Genomic DNA, 16,918 nt, shown 5'->3' with positions numbered 1-16,918 from the left:
TGAGTCTGACCGGGATGATTGTCCACATTGTAAAACCAATGTAAAAGTCCCAAATTTGCAAAAACCTGTCTATCTAGCAGTCCAGGTCTGCCTCAGAATAGATTCTTTGCGTATTGTTTTTATAATCTTCACATCCTGTCAGAGACACGGTGAGTCACACACTGAATGCATAAGACCCCTGCTATACCCCAATCTCCTCTCTGAGAAAATAAACTCTGTACGGAGTTGGCTGTTGATGACAATTTGTCAGGCGTTATAGCCTGTACATCTGGCTCCCAGTTGGTCGTTCGGTCGGGCAGTTGGTCTGTCGATAAATCTATCTATCAGCCCCAACGGAAACAACTTTCCCTGGTAACTTATCAGACTTATTGAGATAACATTAGGAGTAAAAACATGAACAATTCCTACATTTTTTTTTATAGTCCTCTGTGTTTAAGCTATGAATGGCTGGCAATGAATACTGTTGAGACAGAGTCAGGTAGTATTTCATTTACCCACTGCGGCTACTCCATCCAGCATGCAGACAATATAACGGCCAAGTACCCTGCCAATTTACTGCCAAAAAGTATTGCTTCTCTGTGATGTGGGTTGGTGGGAAGGAGTGATGTGGCGTTGATGTTGGGGTAGGGGTGGTAGTGGTAGTGGGGGGGGGGGGGGGGGGGGTTGCAAAAGCAGCAGCTACTCTTCCTGGGGTCCACACAAAACATGAAACATGACATAATACAGAACATCAATAGACAAAAACAGCTCAAGGACAGAACTACATACATTTTTAAAAAGGCACGTGTTGCTTACATATGGATGCACACAAACTATCTAGGTCAAACAGGGGAGAGGCGTTGTGCCGCGAAGTGTTGCTTTATCTGTTTTTTGAAACCAGGTTTGCTGTTTATTTGAGCAATATGAGATGGAAGGAAGTTCCATGCAATAAGGGCTCTATAACACTGTACGTTTTCTTGAATTTGTTAAGGTTTTGGGGACTGTGAAAAGACCCCTGGTGACGTGTCTCGTGGGGTAAGTGTGTGTGTCAGAGCTGTGTGTAAGTTGACTATGCAAACAATTTGGGATTTCCAACATATTAATGTTTCTTATAAAAAGAAGAAGTGATGTAGTCAGTCTCTCCTCAACTCTTAGCCAAGAGAGACTGGCATGAATCGTATTTATATCAACCCTCTGATTACAATTAAGAGCAAGACGCTCCGCTCTGTTCTGGCCAGCTGCAGCTTAACTAGGTCTTTCCTTGCAGCACTGGACCACACGACTGGACAATAATCAAGATTAGACAAAACTAGAGCAGGACTTGCTTTTTGGAGTGTGGTGTCAAAAAAGCAGAGCATCTCTTTATTACAGACAGACCTCTCCCCATCTCTCTATTACAGACAGACCTCTCCCCATCTCTCTATTACAGACAGACCTCTCCCCATCTCTTTATTACAGACAGACCTCTCCCCATCTCTATATTACAGACAGACCTCTCCCCATCTCTCTATTACATACAGACCTCTCCCCATCTCTATATTACAGACAGACCTCTCCCCATCTCTATATTACAGACAGACCTCTCCCCATCTCTCTATTACAGACAGACCTCTCCCCATCTCTCTATTACAGACAGACCTCTCCCCATCTCTCTATTACAGACAGACCTCTCCCCATCTCTCTATTACATACAGACCTCTCCCCATCTCTATATTACAGACAGACCTCTCCCCATCTCTATATTACAGACAGACCTCTCCCCATCTCTCTATTACAGACAGACCTCTCCCCATCTCTCTATTACAGACAGACCTCTCCCCATCTCTCTATTACAGACAGACCTCTCCCCATCCCTATATTACAGACAGACCTCTCCCCATCTCTCTATTACAGACAGACCTCTCCCCATCTCTCTATTACAGACAGACCTCTCCCCATCTCTCTATTACAGACAGACCTCTCCCCATCCCTATATTACAGACAGATCTCTCCCCATCTCTCTATTACAGACAGACCTCTCCTCATCTCTATATTACGGCCAGACCTCTCCTCATCTCTATATTACAGACAGACCTCTCCCCATCTTTACAACCATTAAATCAATATGTTTTGACCATGACAGTTTACAATCTAAGGTAACACCAAGTAATTTAATCTCCTCAACTTGTTCAACAGCCACACCATTCATTACCAGATTCAGCCGAGGTCTAGAATTTAGGCAATGATTTGTACCAAATACAAACGCTCTTAGTTTCAGAGATGTTCAACGACCAGTTTATTACTGGCCACCCATTCCAAAACAGACTGCAACTCTTTGTTAAGGGTAAAAACATGACAGATAGGAGTGGCTATAGTCAGCTACCATCCTCAGTAGCTTTCTAAGTTGTCAATGCCAGGAGTTTTGTCATTATTGATCGATAACAATAATTTTTCCACCTCTCCCACAACTTTTCAAAATTCTAACTTGCACCTTTCATTATAATTTTTTTTATGCATGAATATTTTATTAATTTTACTAAGCAAGTCAGTTAAGAACAAATTCTTATTTTCAATGACGGCCCAGGAACAGTGGGTTAACTGTTTGTCGTGGGCATTTCCTGCCTAAGTTTGCCCACTTTGCCAATGAAATGATCATTGAAATAGTTGTCAACATCACATGATTTTGTGATGAGTAAGCCATCTTTCTGCAAAATAATTTAATTTCAATTTTTTTCCCATCATTCTTTGTATCATTGATCTTAGCTTCATAATACACTTTCTTCTTCTTTTTGGTGAGTTTAGTCACATCATTTTGGGCTTGGGTTGTGTTGGGGGGCTCTGGGTTGGGCTTGGGTTGTGTTGGGGGGCTCTGGGTTGGGCTTGGGTTGTGTTGGGGGGCTCTGGGTTGGGCTTGGGTTGTGTTGGGGGGGGGCTCTGGGTTGGGCTTGGGTTGTGTTGCGGGGCTCTGGGTTGGGCTTGGGTTGTGTTTGGGGGCTCTGGGTTGGGCTTGGGTTGTGTTGGGGGGCTCTGGGTTGGGCTTGGGTTGTGTTTGGGGGCTCTGGGTTGGGCTTGGGTTGTGTTGGGGGGCTCTGGGTTGGGCTTGGGTTGTGTTGGGGGGCTCTGGGTTGGGCTTGGGTTGTGTTGGGGGGCTCTGGGTTGGGCTTGGGTTGTGGTGGGGGGCTCTGGGTTGGGCTTGGGTTGTGTTGGGGGGGGCTCTGGGTTGGGCTTGGGTTGTGTTGGGGGGCTCTGGGTTGGGCTTGGGTTGTGTTGGGGGGCTCTGGGTTGGGCTTGGGTTGTGTTGGGGGGCTCTGGGTTGGGCTTGGGTTGTGTTGGGGTGCTCTGGGTTGGGCTAGTGTTGGGCTTGGGTTGTGTTGGGGGGGGCTCTGGGTTGGGCTTGGGTTGTGTTGGGGTGCTCTGGGTTGGGCTAGTGTTGGGCTTGGGTTGTGTTGGGGGGCTCTGGGTCGGGCTTGGGTTGTGTTGGGTTGCTCTGGGTTGGGCTAGTGTTGGGCTTGGGTTGTGTTGGGGTGCTCTGGATTGGGCTAGTGTTGGGCTTGGGTTGTGTTGGGGGGCTCTGGGTCGGGCTTGGGTTGTGTTGGGGTTGTGGTGGGGGGCTCTGGGTTGGGCTAGTGTTGGGCTTGGGTTGTGTTGGGGGGGCTCTGGGTTGGGCTAGTGTTGGGCTTGGGTTGTGGTGGGGGGCTCTGGGTTGGGCTAGTGTTGCGGGGCTCTGGGTTGGGTTAGTGTTGGGCTTGGGTTGTGGTGGGGGCTCTGGGTTGGGATGGCGTTGGGCTTGGGTTGTGTTGGGGGGGCTCTGTGTTGGGCTAGTGTTGCGGGGCTCTGGGTTGGGTTAGTGTTGGGCTTGGGTGGTGTAGGGTTAACAATGACAAAGAGTGGAAATAAACTGACAACTGGAGAGCTGCTGTTTCAGGTTTCACTGTAGCTAGATAACACAGATATCGTCATCTAGCCTCTCCTTTCTTCTCTGTTGGTCTGCTACAGTAGATAGAAGTCCTACTGTCCTGTGTTGGCTGCTATATGAAACAGACTAGTGTTCTAGGTGAGATATAATGATGGGAATAGGAACTGGCCTGTCAGGGTTACTGAGAATGTTCTGTGTCATTAGAACCACTGTAAACCACACCAGGGGCAAGACAAGGGCCCATATTCACATAGCATCTAGGATCGGGTCTCTCCTGTTAATATAATCTAATTCATTATGATCTGAAACTGATCCTAGACCAACACGGCCAGAACATTAGATTCACTGTGAAGTGTAAACCACGCCAGAGAAATATCAGGACATTTTTGGGGTGGGATTTTATCTGAGAAATATAATTTTTAAAAATTGAAATTCCTAGCTGCAACAGAATACAATCTAATACAAACTATATATATTTTTTTATAAAACCATCTTTGAGAACTAACAATCAAATAAACTAGACAGTCTGGGAGAATCGAACACTCCCCAAACCAGGCATGCCCGTTGATTAAGTTATAATGTTTGAGCAGAGGAACACAACATTAGCCATGGCAAAATGTGTAGAATTGATGGAAATTGGCTTTAAACTGAAAAAAAATTCCCTACGCGACCAAGGTACCATTCTAGCTAATAGACTATGTTAATTCTCAATTCCAATGAATTGTGGGAAGGTCAAAATAATGTTACTGTCTACCAAATCTTCACATTTTAAAATGTTGATTACTTCTACTTGGCATTATCATTCACCTGATGATAAGACAGGATGTGTTCTTTAAATGTTTTGCTAACTTAATGATGGGGTCCTGGGAGACACCGGTTTGCCTGGGCCGGCAGTCCCTGGGCAAGAACATTTTGAAAACCTCTGTATCTACAGCAATGTACACCACACCAGGCCCAGAGCATTAGGTACAGACAGGTCTTGGCCTGGAGGACAAAGATTCCCTGATCCTGATTGTGTTCTTCCGTTGGAATACTCTCCTACTCCTCTGCTTTAGTAGGACAGGTTGGTTAAATAAAGGTGAAATAAAAACATCTTCTATAGGAGGACAGAATGGGTAAACGACAAACCTCATATAAGGGACAGTCAGGCTAAATCTTCTTTAGGAGGACAGAATGGGTAAACGACAAACCTCAGATAAGTGACAGTCAGGCTAAATCTTCTTTAGGAGGACAGAATGGGTAAACCACAAACCTCAGATAAGAGACAGTCAGGTTTAATCTTCTTTAGGAGGACAGAATGGGTAAACAACAAACCTCAGATAAGGGACAGTCAGGCTAAATCTTCTTTAGGAGGACAGAATGGGTAAACCACAAACCTCAGATAAGAGACAGTCAGGTTTAATCTTCTTTAGGAGGACAGAATGGGTAAACAACAAACCTCAGATAAGAGACATTCAGGTTAAACTAACTGAGACCTGCTTATATTACCGAATTAAAGGTGGCTCAGTTGGTAAGAGTGTGGCGATACCGTAGCAACGCCAAGGTTGAGGTTCAATTCCCACAGTGATTACATACACATCAGTTGTGCCTTCCTGTATAATACTTATGCTATAAAAAAATATATATTCTACTGAGCAATTTACTTTATGTTCCTATTCTTATCTTTCATTATGTTTTATTCTTGTTGCTTTGTCCAGAAGGAACCTGCAAGTAAGCATTTCGTTGGAAGGGTGTATACCAAGTGTATCCCGTACAAATGACTAATAAAACCTGAAACATACTAATGAAGAAAATGTCTACAGTACGTGCCAAGGTGAAGTGTCCTGGCAATCCACGGGTACAGTATAACAGAGGCCTTTCCTTACACTGATATCACAGTTTACACTCTCTGAAAACTCACATCTCATCTGATATCACAGTTTACACTCTCTGAAAACTCACATCTCATCTGATATCACGGTTCACACTCTCTGAAAACTCACATCTCATCTGATATCACGGTTCAAACTCTCTGAAAACGCACATCAAAAGTCCTACTCTGTCAGTGAACCTCTCAGCACATAAAATTAAGGACCTTTAAAAAAAGTTTATATGGTAGTTTTAAGAGGTCAGTGAATTTGAGTGGGATGAGAGCTGGGTTTAGTAGGATGGTTTGAGTTCTGAGGGTCAATGGGACGGTGTGGGTAAAGAGAGCTGGGTTTAGTAGGACAGTGTAGGTAGAGAAATCTATGCTTAGTAGGACAGTGTGGGTTTAGTAGGACAGTGTGGGTTTAGTCGGACAGTGTGGGTGAAGAACCAGTAACTGGAAGATGATGAGAGAGGGAGGGATAGAGGTTGAATGGAGTGATGAAATGACCAGTAGAGGAGAATGAGAGGGATAGGAGTGGAGCGGAAGGACCGATAGAAGGAAAGAGGGTGTGGTTCAAGTGAAGACAGACTTAAATGGAGAGCAGGTGATGTCTGACCCTCTCCTCTCTCAAGGCCAGTGTTTGTTGTGACTGTCTGACCCTGTCCTCTCGGGGCCAGTGTTTGTTGTGACTGTCTGACCCTCTCCTCTCTCAGGGCCAGTGTTTGTTGTGACTGTCTGACCCTCTCCTCTCTCAAGGCCAGTGTTTGTTGTGACTGTCCGACCCTCTCCTCTCAGGGCCAGTGTTTGTTGTGACTGTCCGACCCTCTCCTCCTCTCGGGGCCAGTGTTTGTTGTGACTGTCCGACCCTCTCCTCTCTCAGGGCCAGTGTTTGTTGTGACTGTCCAACCCTCTCCTCTCAGGGCCAGTGTTTGTTGTGACTGTCCGACCCTCTCCTCTCTCAGGGCCAGTGTTTGTTGTGACTGTCCGACCCTCTCCTCTCTCAGGGCCAGTGTTTGTTGTGACTGTCTGACCCTCTCCTCTCAGGGCCAGTGTTTGTTGTGACTGTCCGACCCTCTCCTCTCAGGGCCAGTGTTTGTTGTGACTGTCTGACCCTCTCCTCTCTCAGGGCCAGTGTTTGTTGTGACTGTCCGACCCTCTCCTCTCAGGGCCAGTGTTTGTTGTGACTGTCCGACCCTCTCCTCCTCTCGGGGCCAGTGTTTGTTGTGACTGTACGACCCTCTCCTCTCTCAAGGCCAGTGTTTGTTGTGACTGTCTGACCCTCTCCTCTCTCAAAGCCAGTGTTTGTTCTGACTGTCTGACCCTCTCCTCTCTCAAAGCCAGTGTTTGTTCTGACTGTCTGACCCTCTCCTCTCTCAGGGCCAGTGTTTGTTGTGACTGTCCGACCCTCTCCTCTCTCAGGGCCAGTGTTTGTTGTGACTGTCTGACCCTCTCCTCCTCTCAAGGCCAGTGTTTGTTGTGACTGTCCGACCCTCTCCTCTCTCAAGGCCAGTGTTTTGTTGTGACTGTCCGACCCTCTCCTCTCTCAAGGTGACGGGAGAGACCCACCATGTGCAGCTCTCTGAGTCCCAAGCAGCCGATTGGCCCAGGCCTGACGGATATGCAGCAGTATAGCCAATGGCTGGCCAGCCGCCATGAAGCCAGCCTTTTGCCAATGAAGGAAGACCTAGCCCTATGGCTAACCAGCATGCTGGGTAAGTTATATGTGATGTATAGAATATATACATTCATATATAGATTAACATATATGTGGATCCTACAGTATGTATGGGTCTACTGCTCATGATGGAGGACATGTGGCTCAACAACATGCTTGGGTAAGGATTGGGGCTTCGATTCCCACTGGGGACATCGATACCAACATGCTTGGGTAAGGATTGGGGCTTCGATTCCCACTGGGGACATCGATACCAACATGCTGGGTAAGGATTGGGGCTTTGATTCCCACTGGGGACATCGATACCAACATGCTGGGTAAGGATTGGGGCTTCGATTCCCACTAGGGACATCGATACCAACATGTATGCACTCGCTGTTGTAAGTCACTTTGGATAAAAGCGTCTGCTAAATGACATGTATTTTCATTATATTATTGACTGCTCTGGAAATGGCCTTGAGGTGGTTAGCTGTCATCAAGAAATCAAATCATTTTTTTTATATAGCCCTTGTTACATCAGCTGATATATCAAATGGCTGTACAGAAACCCAGCCTAAGACCCCAAACAGCAAGCAATGCAGGTGTAGAATCACGGTGGCTAGGAAAAACTCCCTAGAAAGGCCAAAACCTAGGAAGAAACCTAGAGAGGATCCAGGCTATGAGGGGTGGCCAGTCCTCTTCTGGCTGTGCCGGGTGGAGATTATAAACCTGGAGAGGAACCAGGCTATGTGGGGTGGCCAGTCCTCTTCTGGCTGTGCCGGGTGGAGATTATAACAGAACATGGCCAAGATGTTCAAATGTTCATAAATGACCAACATGGTCAAATATTAGTAATCATAGTGAACAGGTCAGGGTTCCATAGCCGCAGGCAGAACAGTTGAAACTGGAGCAACAGCACGGCCAGGTGGACTGGGGACAACAAAGAGTCATCATGTCAGGTAGTCCTGAGGCATGGTCCTACGGCTCAGGTCCTCCGAGAGAGAGAAAGAAAGAAAGAAAGAGAGAAAGAGAGAATTAGAGAGAGCATACTTAAATTCACACAAGATACCGGATAAGACAGGAGAAATACTCCAGATATAACAGACTGACCTTAGCCCTCCAACACATAAACTACTGCAGCATAAATACTGGAGGCTGAGACAGGAGGGGTCAGGAAACACTGTGGCCCCATCCGATGAGACCCCCGAACAGGGCCCACCCACTTTGCCAAAGCACAGCCCCCACACCACTAGAGGGATATCTTCAATCACTTTCAATAATGGCAGGAATGGAGGAGGTCTTTATCCTAGTGAGATTGCTAAGGCGAACACCGCCATGTTTAGTTTTGCCCAACCTAGGTCGAGGCACAGACACGGTCTCAATGGAGATAGCTGAGCTGACTACACTGACTGTGCTAGTGGCAGACTCCACTAAGCTGGCAGGCTGGCTAACATCCTGCTGCCTGGCCTGCACCCTATTTCATTGTGGAGCTAGGGGAGTTAGAGCCCTGTCTATGTTCGTAGATAAGATGAGAGCACCCCTCCAGCTAGGGTGGAGTCCGTCACTCCTCAACAGGCCAGGCTTGGTCCTGTTTGTGGGTGAGTCCGAGAAAGAGGGCCAATTATCTACAAATTCTATCTTTTGGGAGGGGCAGAAAACAGTTTTCAACCAGCAATTGAGTTGTGAGACTCTGCTGTAGAGCTCATCACTCCCCCTAACTGGGAGGGGGCCAGAGACAATTACTCAATGCCGACACATCTTTCTAGCTGATCTCTTTACATCTCTCAGTGTAGCAGATGTATAAGAATAATTGTTCTGAGTCTGGTTCCTCTAAAGGTTTAATTCTACCAGGGAGTTTTCCCTTGCCACTGTGCTTCAGCTTGCTCTTTCAAGTCCAGGCTGGGTTACTGAGGCATGGTCTCTTTGGGATCCAGGCTGGGTTACTGAGGCATGGTCTCTTTGGGATCCAGGCTGGGTTACTGAGGCATGGTCTCTTTGGGATCCAGGCTGGGTTACTGAGGCATGGTCTCTTTGGGATCCAGGCTGGGTTACTGAGGCATGGTCTCTTTGGGATCCAGGCTGGGTTACTGAGGCATGGTCTCTTTGGGATCCAGGCTGGGTTACTGAGGCATTGTCTATTTGGGATCCAGGCTGGGTTACTGAGGCATGGTCTCTTTGGGATCCAGGCTGGGTTACTGAGGCATGGTCTCTTTGGGATCCAGGCTGGGTTACTGAGGCATGGTCTCTTTGGGATCCAGGCTGGGTTACTGAGGCATGGTCTCTTTCAAGTCCAGGCTGGGTTACTGAGGCATGGTCTCTTTGGGATCCAGGCTGGGTTACTGAGGCATGGTCTCTTTGGGATCCAGGCTGGGTTACTGAGGCATGGTCTATTTGGGATCCAGGCTGGGTTACTGAGGCATGATATCTAATAAACATGTGTGTTGTATTGAGTAAAGGTAAACATGTTTGTAAAAATACAACAGCCAAACCAGTCTCTGCAGGCTGTTTCAGTCATGGGGTTGTTTGTACCTGTGACTGATCATAGTTCAGGAAGCAATTTGATGTTGCTGTGTCTGATTAGCAAAGCTGTCCAAAGCATATCCTGTTCAACAAACAATCATCTGTGTTACACCACGTTGTGTTAAACCTTAAACACAGGTCTGTTGTTTGCAGTTAGGTAGTTAGTTATTGTGTTAGTTACTTTTGTAGCCTAATCAGCGTCAGCCATTATTCACTATTTCTTTTAATTTGAATGGATTCTCAATGGACTTGCATTATCCTGTTGATCTGAAGGTCATTACCAATCAATCGTTAATGAGTCTGGAATGGAGATTGTGTCCAAGGGGCGGACTGGGACCAGAAATCGGCCCTGGCATTTCTAACACATCAGCCCAATTTTTTTCCCCCCTTGAGGCCCTCATTATTAGCCAGATAATAATAATTAGACAGGCCCACTGGGCTTAAAATGGACCATCCCATCCGGCATGTCGGCCAGTACGCCACACACACACATTGTAACCTTCTCCTCATTGAATAATGGCTATTATTAGCATCTTTAGTAGCCAACTGTACAATGTACGATAGAAAGAAGTTTAGCTGTAGACTACTGTATCAGTAGCCTCTTGATTGTTCAACACTTCCTATTCCAGGAAGTGCTTCAAATCAGCATATTCCGTTTGATCCTATCTGACCCTATATTGACACACTCTTCCTATCTGTGTCAGTCCCGATCTGTTAGCATTGGGAATTGTGTGCGTGTGCATTTTCAGTCCCTAACTGTTAGCATTGGGTAGCCAGCTGAGCTGAGATATTAGGTATGGCCTCTGATGTGGTCTGGTTAGGGGGGGACTACAGGAAGTAGATACATCACACGGTTAATCTGGCCTCGTGCTCCCTACCAGTTTGCAAATAATCAGCAGCTGATGATGATATCTTCCTTGATGATCTTCCAGAATGTTCATCTCTGGTCTAGATTTGACAATTGCATGAAGAAGATTGCTCCCCCCACAATAGTATGACATTGGTTAAAGCATCATGTGTAAATCAATTTCAATGAAAATTCACAAATCAACCTGATTGGAGATACACAACACACTCCCTGCCTAACGGTCATGAGCCGTGCGGCCTTTACCGAGAAAAACCCACCGGATTTTTAACAGGGTCGTTAGCAATTTAGTTTTCAGAGTATTTTTCTGCGGCCTACCTAGCTCAATTTCTAGACATCAGATTAAAAAACGAGACTATAGTGTCCATAAAGTGACCATTGAATAAACAATTGGCAGATGGTTTGGACTTTCCAAACCAGAAGTATCGTTCTAAAGCATATAAAGCTTTTAATTTAATTAATATGTCTGGATTTGATTAAAGCTTTCATCTGTATTGAAATTCAAGTCTGATGCAGTACAAATCATCGTTTTTTTTGTGGAGCACTTCCTGTAAGAGAATGTGGCTGTTTTTCAGAAGGGTTGAATACTAAAGCAATCTTACACTTCGATTGATATTCTATTAGAGCAACTTAGGGCAAAGTAAGCTGAAGCTGTGGTGCTGGGAAACCTTGGTAGAGCATGGGGGAGGTACGCGTTGTGGTGCTGGGAAACCTTGGTAGAGCATGGGGGAGGTACGCGTTGTGGTGCTGGGAAACCTTGGTAGAGCATGGGGGTGGTACGCGTTGTGGTGCTGGGAAACCTTGGTAGAGCATGGGGGAGGTACGCGTTGTGGTGCTGGGAAACCTTGGTATAGCATGGGGGAGGTACGCGTTGTGGTGCTGGGAAACCTTGGTAGAGCATGGGGGAGGTACGCGTTGTGGTGCTGGGAAACCTTGGTAGAGCATGGGGGAGGTACGTGTTGTGGTGCTGGGAAACCTTGGTAGAGCATGGGGGAGGTACGTGTTTTGGTGCTGGGAAACCTTGGTAGAGTATGGGGGAGGTACGTGTTGTGGTGCTGGGAAACCTTGGTAGAGCATGGGGGAGGTACGTGTTGTGGTGCTGTAAAACCTTGGTAGAGCATGGGGGAGGTACGTGTTGTGGTGCTGGGAAACCTTGGTAGAGCATGGGGGAGGTACGTGTTGTGGTGCTGTAAAACCTTGGTAGAGCATGGGGGAGGTACGTGTTGTGGTGCTGTAAAACCTTGGTAGAGCATGGGGGTGGTACGCGTTGTGGTGCTGGGAAACCTTGGTAGAGCATGGGGGAGGTACGCGTTGTGGTGCTGGGAAACCTTGGTAGAGCATGGGGGAGGTACGTGTTGTGGTGCTGTAAAACCTTGGTAGAGCATGGGGGAGGTACGTGTTGTGGTGCTGGGAAACCTTGGTAGAGTATGGGGGAGGTACGTGTTGTGGTGCTGGGAAACCTTGGTAGAGCATGGGGGAGGTACGTGTTGTGGTGCTGGGAAACCTTGGTAGAGCATGGGGGAGGTACGTGTTGTGGTGCTGGGAAACCTTGGTAGAGCATGGGGGAGGTAGGCGTTGTGGTGCTGTAAAACCTTGGTAGAGCATGGGGGAGGTACGTGTTGTGGTGCTGGGGAACCTTGGTAGAGCATGGGGGAGGTAGGCGTTGTGGCGCTGTAAAACCTTGGTAGAGCATGGGGGAGGTACGCGTTGTGGTGCTGTAAAACCTTGGTAGAGCATGGGGGTGGTACGCGTTGTGGTGCTGGGAAACCTTGGTAGAGCATGGGGGAGGTACGCGTTGTGGTGCTGGGAAACCTTGGTAGAGCATGGGGGAGGTACGCGTTGTGGTGCTGGGAAACCTTGGTAGAGCATGGGGGTGGTACGCGTTGTGGTGCTGGGAAACCTTGGTAGAGCATGGGGGAGGTACGCGTTGTGGTGCTGGGAAACCTTGGTATAGCATGGGGGAGGTACGCGTTGTGGTGCTGGGAAACCTTGGTAGAGCATGGGGGAGGTACGCGTTGTGGTGCTGGGAAACCTTGGTAGAGCATGGGGGAGGTACGTGTTGTGGTGCTGGGAAACCTTGGTAGAGCATGGGGGAGGTACGTGTTTTGGTGCTGGGAAACCTTGGTAGAGTATGGGGGAGGTACGTGTTGTGGTGCTGGGAAACCTTGGTAGAGCATGGGGGAGGTACGTGTTGTGGTGCTGTAAAACCTTGGTAGAGCATGGGGGAGGTACGTGTTGTGGTGCTGGGAAACCTTGGTAGAGCATGGGGGAGGTACGTGTTGTGGTGCTGTAAAACCTTGGTAGAGCATGGGGGAGGTACGTGTTGTGGTGCTGTAAAACCTTGGTAGAGCATGGGGGTGGTACGCGTTGTGGTGCTGGGAAACCTTGGTAGAGCATGGGGGAGGTACGCGTTGTGGTGCTGGGAAACCTTGGTAGAGCATGGGGGAGGTACGTGTTGTGGTGCTGTAAAACCTTGGTAGAGCATGGGGGAGGTACGTGTTGTGGTGCTGGGAAACCTTGGTAGAGTATGGGGGAGGTACGTGTTGTGGTGCTGGGAAACCTTGGTAGAGCATGGGGGAGGTACGTGTTGTGGTGCTGGGAAACCTTGGTAGAGCATGGGGGAGGTACGTGTTGTGGTGCTGGGAAACCTTGGTAGAGCATGGGGGAGGTAGGCGTTGTGGTGCTGTAAAACCTTGGTAGAGCATGGGGGAGGTACGTGTTGTGGTGCTGGGGAACCTTGGTAGAGCATGGGGGAGGTAGGCGTTGTGGCGCTGTAAAACCTTGGTAGAGCATGGGGGAGGTACGCGTTGTGGTGCTGTAAAACCTTGGTAGAGCATGGGGGTGGTACGCGTTGTGGTGCTGGGAAACCTTGGTAGAGCATGGGGGAGGTACGCGTTGTGGTGCTGTAAAACCTTGGTAGAGCATGGGGGAGGTACACGTTGTGGTGCTGGGAAACCTTGGTAGAGCATGGGGGAGGTACGCGTTGTGGTGCTGTAAAACCTTGGTAGAGCATGGGGGAGGTACGCGTTGTGGTGCTGTAAAACCTTGGTAGAGCATGGGGGAGGTACGCGTTGTGGTGCTGGGAAACCTTGGTAGAGCATGGGGGAGGTACGCGTTGTGGTGCTGGGAAACCTTGGTAGAGCATGGGGGTGGTACGCGTTGTGGTGCTGGGAAACCTTGGTAGAGCATGGGGGAGGTACGCGTTGTGGTGCTGGGAAACCTTGGTAGAGCATGGGGGAGGTACGTGTTGTGGTGCTGTAAAACCTTGGTAGAGCATGGGGGAGGTACGTGTTGTGGTGCTGGGAAACCTTGGTAGAGTATGGGGGAGGTACGTGTTGTGGTGCTGGGAAACCTTGGTAGAGCATGGGGGAGGTACGTGTTGTGGTGCTGTAAAACCTTGGTAGAGCATGGGGGAGGTACGTGTTGTGGTGCTGGGTAACCTTGGTAGAGCATGGGGGAGGTACGTGTTGTGGTGCTGTAAAACCTTGGTAGAGCATGGGGGAGGTACGTGTTGTGGTGCTGTAAAACCTTGGTAGAGCATGGGGGTGGTACGCGTTGTGGTGCTGGGAAACCTTGGTAGAGCATGGGGGAGGTACGCGTTGTGGTGCTGGGAAACCTTGGTAGAGCATGGGGGAGGTACGTGTTGTGGTGCTGTAAAACCTTGGTAGAGCATGGGGGAGGTACGTGTTGTGGTGCTGGGAAACCTTGGTAGAGTATGGGGGAGGTACGTGTTGTGGTGCTGGGAAACCTTGGTAGAGCATGGGGGAGGTACGTGTTGTGGTGCTGGGAAACCTTGGTAGAGCATGGGGGAGGTACGTGTTGTGGTGCTGGGAAACCTTGGTAGAGCATGGGGGAGGTAGGCGTTGTGGTGCTGTAAAACCTTGGTAGAGCATGGGGGAGGTACGTGTTGTGGTGCTGGGAAACCTTGGTAGAGCATGGGGGAGGTAGGCGTTGTGGTGCTGTAAAACCTTGGTAGAGCATGGGGGAGGTACGCGTTGTGGTGCTGTTAAACCTTGGTAGAGCATGGGGGTGGTACGCGTTGTGGTGCTGGGTAACCTTGGTAGAGCATGGGGGAGGTACGCGTTGTGGTGCTGTAAAACCTTGGTAGAGCATGGGGGAGGTACACGTTGTGGTGCTGGGAAACCTTGGTAGAGCATGGGGGAGGTACGCGTTGTGGTGCTGTAAAACCTTGGTAGAGCATGGGGGAGGTACGTGTTGTGGTGCTGGGAAACCTTGGTAGAGCATGGGGGAGGTACGTGTTGTGGTGCTGTAAAACCTTGGTAGAGCATGGGGGAGGTACGCGTTGTGGTGCTGTAAAACCTTGGTAGAGCATGGGGGAGGTACGCGTTGTGGTGCTGTAAAACCTTAGTAGAGCATGGGGGAGGTACGCGTTGTGGTGCTGTAAAACCTTGGTAGAGCATGGGGGAGGTACGCGTTGTGGTGCTGGGAAACCTTGGTAGAGCATGGGGGAGGTACGCGTTGTGGTGCTGGGAAACCTTGGTAGAGCATGGGGGAGGTACGCGTTGTGGTGCTGGGAAACCTTGGTAGAGCATGGGGGAGGTACGTGTTGTGGTGCTGGGAAACCTTGGTAGAGCATGGGGGAGGTACGCGTTGTGGTGCTGGGAAACCTTGGTAAAGCATGGGGGAGGTACGCGTTGTGGTGCTGGGAAACCTTGGTAGAGCATGGGGGAGGTACGTGTTGTGGTGCTGGGAAACCTTGGTAGAGCATGGGGGAGGTAGGCGTTGTGGTGCTGGGAAACCTTGGTAGAGCATGGGGGAGGTACGTGTTGTGGTGCTGGGAAACCTTGGTAGAGCATGGGGGAGGTACGCGTTGTGGTGCTGGGAAACCTTGGTACAGCATGGGGGAGGTACGCGTTGTGGTGCTGGGAAACCTTGGTAGAGCATGGGGGAGGTACGTGTTGTTGTGCTGGGAAACCTTGGTAGAGCATGGGGGAGGTACGCGTTGTGGTGCTGGGAAACCTTGGTAGAGCATGGGGGAGGTACGTGTTGTGGTGCTGGGAAACCTTGGTAGAGCATGGGGGAGGTACGTGTTGTGGTGCTGGGAAACCTTGGTAGAGCATGGGGGAGGTACGTGTTGTGGTGCTGGGAAACCTTGGTAGAGCATGGGGGAGGTACGCGTTGTGGTGCTGTAAAACCTTGGTAGAGCATGGGGGAGGTACGTGTTGTGGTGCTGGAAAACCTTGGTAGAGCATGGGGGAGGTACGCGTTGTGGTGCTGGGAAACCTTGGTAGAGCATGGGGGTGGTAGGCGTTGTGGTGCTCGTGAATTTCCTTTCTTTTTCGGCTTCAGACCCATGCCTACTTCTCACTTAAAAGTGTTTTTTGTTGTTGTTCTTAATACTGTAGATATGTTTGAAAAGGCCACAATAAACAAGACATATAATATTTGTACTTTGGCGCGGCAGGTAGCCTAGTGGTTAGAGCATTGGGCCAGTAACCGAAAGGTTGCTGGATCGAATCCCAGAACTGACAAGGTAAAAATCTGTCCATGAACAAGGCAGTTAACCCACTGTTCTCCTTATCTGACTTGCCTAGTTAAATAAAGGTTAAATAAAAAATGTAAATCTCAGAGCAGCAGTTCTCTGATGAGGGAGGGGACGATAACACTTTATAATAAGCTAGGCTTTATAAGCCAGGTATATTTCATTAGTAAATAATTAACTAAATATTAACAAATCATTTCTACATTATTAGTAAATGTATTTACATGAATGTTTAACTAACTAATATAGTTGCTAATAATGTACTAATCTTTAACAACATTTATAAATAATTTGTTAACAGTATTTATTTTCTAATGATGTATGGTTTATAAAGGATAGTTAATAGAAAGTGTTGAATAAGAATAAGGCAGGAATATAGGGTATTTCCCAAGTTCTCTCTCTCTCTCTCTCCATCTCCCTGTCTCTCCCTCCATCCTCTGGGATCAATTACAACATTTGGAACTCATTAAAACCCCTGAACCCACCTCCCCTCCTTCTCCTCCAGCCCCCTCCTCCCATCTACCAAACCCTAACCCCCCTCCTCCTTCTCCAGCCCTCTCCTCCCTCTACCAAAAGAAAAATAGATGAAGACAGAAATCCCCCTGGTTTCTTTTCCACAGTTAGACGCCCCCCCGCCACCTCCTATTGCAGTC

At 48.6% G+C, this 16,918-nt stretch overlaps 1 protein-coding gene across 2 annotated transcripts in view; it reads left to right on the top strand.

Annotated features, from left to right (window-relative positions):
• The window catches only part of gas2a (growth arrest specific 2a), a 54,156-nt gene that overhangs the window by 16,144 nt on the left and 21,094 nt on the right, over positions 1 to 16,918 (top strand). For both annotated transcript variants that reach the window (XR_016490249.1, XM_036961156.2), the window contains exon 2: positions 7,272 to 7,435. Coding sequence is in view for 1 of the 2 variants with exons in the window: in XM_036961156.2 (XP_036817051.2) it covers positions 7,291 to 7,435 (145 nt within the window). In the remaining variant the exon portion in view is untranslated. The remainder of the gene's footprint in view (positions 1 to 7,271; positions 7,436 to 16,918) is intronic.

This window comes from Oncorhynchus mykiss, chromosome 2 (assembly GCF_057628025.1).
Source record: "Oncorhynchus mykiss isolate SJ-2025 chromosome 2, ASM5762802v1, whole genome shotgun sequence".
Classification (NCBI taxonomy): domain Eukaryota; kingdom Metazoa; phylum Chordata; class Actinopteri; order Salmoniformes; family Salmonidae; genus Oncorhynchus; species Oncorhynchus mykiss.
Note: the sequence above shows the minus strand (reverse complement) of the source record. Positions and strands in the feature narration are given on the sequence as shown.